At 42.4% G+C, this 7,500-nt stretch overlaps 1 protein-coding gene across 2 annotated transcripts in view; it reads right to left on the reverse strand.

Annotated features, from left to right (window-relative positions):
* The window catches only part of Gpd2 (glycerol-3-phosphate dehydrogenase 2), a 141,958-nt gene that overhangs the window by 70,390 nt on the left and 64,068 nt on the right, over positions 1-7,500 (reverse strand). For both annotated transcript variants that reach the window (XM_048345443.1, XM_048345442.1), the window contains exons 4-5: positions 2,055-2,179; positions 577-674 (exon numbers count right to left, since the gene is read on the reverse strand). In XM_048345443.1, coding sequence (XP_048201400.1) covers positions 577-674; positions 2,055-2,179 — 223 coding nt within the window. The remainder of the gene's footprint in view (positions 1-576; positions 675-2,054; positions 2,180-7,500) is intronic.

Consider the following 7,500-nt stretch of genomic DNA (forward strand, 5'->3'; position numbering starts at 1 on the left):
CAAAAATTATAAAGTCTGCTTTTCAAGCACTAGAAGCTCTCATGTGACTAATAGTCTAGTTTTCATGTTACTATTCCTATGCCTTTGATATAAGGAAATGTTCTGTATAGCTTTGACAACCTTAAGAAATCTGGGATTTAAAATCTATAATCTGGTGTCACCTTGCCAAATTTCACTTTAGATTAATGTTGGCACTTACGATGAACCACAATCGTTTAGGTTTTGAGTTTGTTCAGATTTTACAGTAAGAGACATGGGGAGGGGGTGTGGGACCTCTATATGTTACAGTTTTCACATAAGTCCCTCAGATGACTCGTTACACATGCTACTAATTACCAACGCCACCACCTCCATCTTCAAGGGTTGGTCCTTAGCTATGAGCCTATAAAAGGTATTTAAGAAAATTCACACTCTTAAATACAGCAAAGAAAATATTTGAACAGGATTAAGGATTAAGGCCAATTAAAACCACATTAAGAAATACACATTGAAGGATTATTTCCATTAAAACAGTGTTGTTCTATTGACCTCACAGAAGCAAAGAGTATCCATAAAGGCAATATAGAAAAGGCTCACTTGTAAACTGGAAGCATTATAGGCAATGGGGCTGATAAATGAGGAGCAATTTCTAGCAGGTTGGCACGCTCGTGAAGGGCTTCTTTTACCATCCTATACTGAAAATCAAAACAGAGAAAATTAGTTTGGCAGTAACAGATCATAATATTTTCAAATGGCAAATAGACACCCTGCCATCTGATTGATACACAGAAACCTTCTACCTGTGAGCGAGGAGAGCTCCCTCCTAATCAAATTTCTAATAATACATCATGCTGTCAACCTCAAAAGATTTTTTAGAAACCTTAACTGTATTTGCATAGGAGAAAAACATGCTGTCAGAGTTCCCAGGTGTAAGATATTTTCCTGACTTGAGTTACAAGATTATTGTCACCATTTATCTTGCCTTCTCTATATTATCCTCCTTTCACACTTCCCCATAATAATTCCTCCAGGTAAGAAATAACAGATTGTTCAAATTCAGGCTAAAAGTTTCCTGCTTGCTTCCACTAAATCCAGCAAAGATGAGCTTTGCCCAGTTCTTTAGAGATTATAAGCAAGCTTTGGTCTTAACTCCTGTGGTTTTTATTATGCCTCTCTAAGGGCCTGGAATTGTTATGATAATACTAATTTTACAAAGGAGATGACCAAGGCTCATAGATACTGAGTAAATAAGGCAGAATACATCTTCAGCTGGCTAGGATAAAGTCCTCTGCTGGTTTGTTTGTTTGGGCTTTTTTTTTTTCCCCCCTTTTTTTGCATCCATCATGATGCTGAGGAGATACATAAGAAAAGGGACAGATTCAAAAGTGACTTGTCAGGAGAAAAGGGAGTAGAGCTTCAAAACTTGACAATGCCAAGTCAGTGCTGCTATGTTTTTCATGTTCAAAAAAAGCTGGTAAGAAGTGCAGCTGTTTTTTGGGGGTTTTTTTTTGGGCGGGGGGGGGGTGTTTTTTCCCCTTTTACCCCTCTGGGAAATGTCACTTTCCACACAGCCTTGGCAGTTTTCAAATGGTGGCAGACTGGACACAGACTGGCGACACAGGCAAAGCATGACTCAGATCATCTTTTCCCTCAGAATATGTCAGGAACAATATAAGCTTATGATTGTGGGTGGGGGCAGTTAAGAAGTTCCATTTGGCATACCCTACATTACAACATGGCTCTCCTGAAACTGCTCACAAAGTAGCAATTTGGTGGCCATTGGAAAAAAACCAATCACAATTATTAAAAGGCAACAAAACCAAAAGTGACTTTGTAAATCTGTTACTCTGACACAGCTGTGCAGAAAAAGGTCCTGATCATCCATAAACATAATACTATAGGAAAGGGCTGACACTCTTCTCCTGAAAGATATTCCAGCCGCATACACTAAATAGGTATTTCCAACAGGAAGAAATGTTAAAAGCCATTAAAGAGAAAGAGAGAGAGAGCCTGATTTAATTGGGTAGAAAAAGCATAGTCGCAATTTTTGTTTAACAACCAGCATACACAATTACCTGCTCCATATCCAAGTTCATGATGGCCTTCTGAAGATATCTCACACCACCATGGATCAATTTAGTGCTTCGGCTGCTGGTCCCTGATGAGAAATCATCTCTTTCTACAAGGGCTGTTTTTAGTCCTGTGTAACCAGAAAACCAAATTAACTTCTTAAATTACACAATTTGTATGTAATTCATTAAAGGCACTTCTCCAGGGTAGAGACAATCACAAGAAAAATTAGTCTGAACATGGATAAATTTGTATTCCAACTGCAGTACACTGTCTATATTATAATGAAGAGATTTTTAGGCAATTCCTGGGGGAAAAGTCAAGCTAGAACTAGGAGCATATTAAACTGTGAATGAATCACAAGTAGAAAACATTACAGTAAAAAATCTCATGGCAGTAACATACACTGATACATTTAGGGGGGCAAAGGAGAGCCTGGCATCTATTTTTGCCCATGTAGAGTTTACTGAGTTTTCTCATAAAGCCTTCGGGGGGGGGGGGGGTGCTGGGAATATGGCCTAGTGGCAAGAGTACTTGCCTCACATACATGAAGCCCTGGGTTTGACTCCTCAGCACTACACATATAGAAAATGGCCAGAAATGGTGCTGTGGTTCAAGTGGCAGAGTGCTAGCCTTAAGCAAAAAGAAGCCAGGGACAGTGCTCAGGCCTTGAGTTCAAGGCCAGGACTGACAAAAAAAAAAAAAAAAAAAAGCTTTCTGGAATGCATGCTCAACATCACTCCCTGCTAGCCTTCAGATTTGTTTTCTTTTCTACAACTGTAGAAAAGATCCTAGCTGGGCACAAGTGGGCTTGCACTTGTAATCCTGGATACTCAGGAGACTGAAACCTGAAAGATCACAGTTCCAAACCAGCCAAAGCAGAATAGTCAATGAGACTTCATCTCTAAAAATAACAACAACAACAGCAACCACCAAATACCAGACTGGAGGTATGACTCAAGTGGTAGAGCTGTGAACAAGAAAGCAGAACACAAAAACGCAGGCCCTGAGTTCGAGTTCTGCCAGCATCAACAGAAAAGACCCCCTTCTGTGTATGGTCTTCTATGTGGAAATGTGGTGTTATGTGTCACAAGAATGGGAGAAAATATTCAAGATAACACAAAAATATAAAAGGAGAGAAGCCAGCCCTGTCAGAAAAGTTCCCATGAAATTCTTATCTCCAATTAAACATTCAAAACCAGAAATAGAGCTGTGGCTCAAATGGATAGAGTGCTAGCATTAAGAAAAGGAGCTCAGAGACAGCACCTAGGCCCTGAGTTTAAGCTCCATAAACACCAAAAAAAGAAAAAAGAAAAAACAAGGAGAAAGTAACTTTTACTATGAAGGAGATGATTACAGTCCAATTTAAAACTTTTTAATAGGACAATTTGGGAATTACAAGGAAATACAAACCTGCACAAATGAAATCAATGCCATGAGTGAATTAGAAAATACACTTGGTAAGATAAGACTGTTGATTCTAGAAGTTATCCCATTCCCCTTATTTGAAGGGTACTATAAATTTCTTAGGGGAGCCAGGCACTCGTGGCTTACACGTGTAATCCTAGCTACTCAAGAGACTGAGATCTGAGGATTGCAGTTCAAAGTCAGCCTCAGCAGGAAAATCCACAAGACTCTTACCTCCAATTAACCACTACAAAACCAGAAATGGCACTGTGGCTCAATGGTAGAGCTCAAGTACAGTGCCCAGGCCCAGAGTTCAAGTCCCACACCTGGCAAAAAATAATTCTTAGGGGAATAAATCTGTTTTGCTTTGCTTTGCCTTCTTTGGGGAGCCTCATTAAGACTGGTGGAGACTGCAGGACTACACGTATTAAACACTGAGAGATGCAAGCTGAAATGTCACAAAACTCACATGAGGCATCAACACAAATTTCTGGGGGCTGGCATATTTTAAGGTGATAAGAAAATGGTAATGAATCCAATGACAATAAGAATATGCATGGGGGGGGGGCCTGGGAATATGGCTTAGCTGCAGAGTGGCTCACCTAGCATTCACAAAGCCCTGGGTTCAATTCCTCAGCACCACTGGAAGTGGCACTGTGGGCCAAGTGGTAGAGTGCTAGCCTTGAGCAAAAGAAGACAGGAACAGTGTCCAGGCCCTCAGTTCAAGCCCCACAACTGACCAAAAAAGGAGGGGGAGGGGGAGGGGGGAGGAGGAGGGGGAGGAGGGGGGAGGAGGGGGAGGAGGGGGGGAGGAGGAGGAGGAGGGGAGGAGGAGGAGGAGGAGGAGGAGGAGGAGGAGGAGGAGGAGGAGGAGGAGGAGGAGGAGGAGGAGGAGGAGGAGGAGGAGGAGGAGGAGGATGCCTGGAGCAGTTCTGGTTCACAAAACTCAGGGGAACCTGTGTATACATTACATGCAGAGAGTTTTATTACATCTAATACCAAAGGGTCATTTTTAAGCCAATTTTAACCACTTAACAGTTTTAAACTTTTTTTTTTGGGGGGGGGGGGCCAGTCCTGGGCCTTGAACTCAGGGCCTGAATACTGTCCCTGGCTTCCTTTTGCTCAAGGCTAGCACTCTGCCACTTGAGCCACAGCGCCACTTCTGGCCATTTTCTATATATGTGGTGCTGGGGAATCGAACCCAGGGCTCCATGTATATGAGGCAAGCGCTCTTGCCACTAGGCCATATTCCCCAGCCCCAACAGTTTAAACTTTTAAAGTTTAAAGATCATACCAAATGTAATCATAAAATTAGGGTGATTCTCTTGGACTTAATAGGAAAAAAAAATAGTTGGAAACTGTGTAGACAAAGGTAGAGAATTTTGATTCAAAGTCAAAAACCCACTAAATCTACCAATTCAGTAGGCTCGAGCCTATAGTCCTAGTAACTTGGGACGTAGAGTACAAATGATCAGAGTTCAGGGCCAGCCAGAGTGTAAAAGTTCACCATTCTCCATCGCAACCAATGGCTGGGCAGAATGGCCCATGCCTATTACCCTGGCTCCTGAGGAAGCACAGAAGATCCCAGTTCATGAAAGCCCCGGCATAAAGTTATGATCCTAACTCAAAAATTACCAAGGCAAAAAGGGGCTAAAAGCTCAAGTATGCCACCTTTACCAAAAGTGCCTCTCTAGCTAGCACAAGGTCTTGATTTCCAGTATACACAACACACACACACACACACACACACACATACTTGTAAGGTCCTCTCCCAGAGGGCTACAAGCAGATGCCCCCACCCATTAAGTCTCCACCCAGTTACCTGGGTAACCAGCAGACCTGGAGGCAGTTACCTCCCCTTCCCTGAAGTTACATCCTGGCCACACCTCCCCATCCCTGCCCTACATAAGGCATCCCCCCCCACCCCCCGGGTGGTTCGCTCTCTTGCCTACCTCGTGCACCTTGAACTTGGAAGCAGGTCAGTAGAATAAACTTTTCTCTCCTGCCTGAAGACGGCGTGGCGTTCTCCTTTACCAGCTACCTACTTTAAAAACCTAACAATACTCATACACATGCACACACTAATGCCCTAGCTGGTAAAAATAACACAGAAATTATAGGCACTGAAACTACAGACACTGCTTTTGAGCATGTAAATCAGAAACAGTTCTACAATAGTCTCAACTTTTCAAACACTAACAATATTAGTAAATTTAGTGCCTGATGCACTAAAAACACAGAGGAAGATAGCACATTAGCACATGCTTATTTTAAGGAATATTGAGTGTCATAATACTGGTACCAGATATGCTTTAAGCATAAACAGGCTGTCAAGAAGTGCCTAGATCAAACGCAAGTACACAACACACAACAGCACTTAATGAGAGCCATATATGAGGACAGAGTGCTATCCTCCTACTCCAGGTCTTACTCCAGGTTACAAGTTGAATTTTAAGACATAACCCCAAAACTGCACAGAGTCTAAAGCACATTGAAAACATCTTATGGATGCTTTGTGCCAAAGGCATGGTAGTGCAGGCCTATGATCCTAGCACTAGAGATGCTAAGGTAAGAGGATCATGAGTTTGAGGCTAGCCTGGGCTACAGAGCAAAACCCTGCTAAAAAAATAGAATGTACTTTCTCAGTCAGCTGTACCACCATTACTTAGAAGTCCTACCAAGTTCCTTCAGCACCAAAATAGACCACTTTTTCTTCAGTTGAAGATCAGATGTGGGAATTGACTTTCAAATGACATTTAGGAGCTGGATTATTTAAAATGCATCTCTCTTTAAACCCTGGAATCGCCATCACAGCACCAAAAGGCCCAAACCAGAAAAGGCAGTAAAGTAAGGAGAGTACAAGCAGTGTCCCATCCAACTGCGACTTCCTCTCCTGGGCCTGACCACAGGTGTCCTACAGGGGTCAACAAACTTTCTAGTCCTCAGCAATCCTCATTTTCCTCCTTTATGTGCAACCTATCGCCCATGAATATGGTCAGGATCTAGGATCTTTTTGCTAAAGAGCTGAACACAGGAATAACAAGAGCTTGTTACTTCCAAGATTGAGTTTGAAAAGTTTGGAGTTTTCTCTAAATATGTGTCAACCTTTCTCTCAGTTGGCTCTAGTTCATTCTCTCTCTTCTCTCTCTCCTCTCTCTCTCTCTCTCTCTCTCTCTCTCTCTCTCTCTCTCTCTCTCTCTCTCTCTCTCTCTCTCTCTCAGTGAAGATGAGAAGAGAATCACAATTTATAGGCCAATCTAAGCTACATAGAAAACCTACATGCTACCCTGTCTCAGTGAAAAGGCAAAGGGTGAGGGGGAGATTAAAAAGTGGGCAGATGGGGCTGGGAATATGGCCTAGTGGTATAGTCCTTGCCTCATATACATGAAGCCCTGGGTTCGATTCCTCAGTACCACATAAACAGAAAAGGCTGGAAGTGGTGCTGTGGCTCAAGAGGTAGAGTGCTAGCCTTGAGCAAAAGGAAGCCAGGAACAGTGCTCAGGCCCCAAGTTCAAGCCCCAGGATTGGCAGAAAAGAAAGAAGAAAAGAAAAAGTGGGAGGATGAAATTCAATGTGAAGGCAACCTGGTGAGATGAAATAACAAACCAAATCAAAGGCTTTTCACCCACATTGGGGCACTTGGATACTAGCCTGTGGGCCATAGTTCATATTTCTGGATCTCCTCAAAATAAAAATGTTTGAGAACCTGGTATGGATGCTGGCTCTGTTTTAGAAACATGCTCCATTGTAAAGAAATAAGAAGATTTAGCCACAATGACACACAGTCATGATACTGTATCCAGTTACATAGTACCCATTCTGTGTGCCTATCTGAATCTGATAAAGGTTTTGGGAAACGAGTAAAAGTTTAACGTTTTTCTAGTTCTGACATTGTTTTGAGAACACTATTATAGTACCTGTGGGGAAACCATGACAATGATCTAGGCTAAGGAATCTTATGAGTGTTCTCAGAGATTTCTCTACCAAAGGGGGTAGGGTACAGGTCTGGAGGAGGCTGGTATCTAAAGACAGCCAGGAGACCCA

This window comes from Perognathus longimembris, chromosome 4, assembly GCF_023159225.1.
Source record: "Perognathus longimembris pacificus isolate PPM17 chromosome 4, ASM2315922v1, whole genome shotgun sequence".
Taxonomy (NCBI): domain Eukaryota; kingdom Metazoa; phylum Chordata; class Mammalia; order Rodentia; family Heteromyidae; genus Perognathus; species Perognathus longimembris.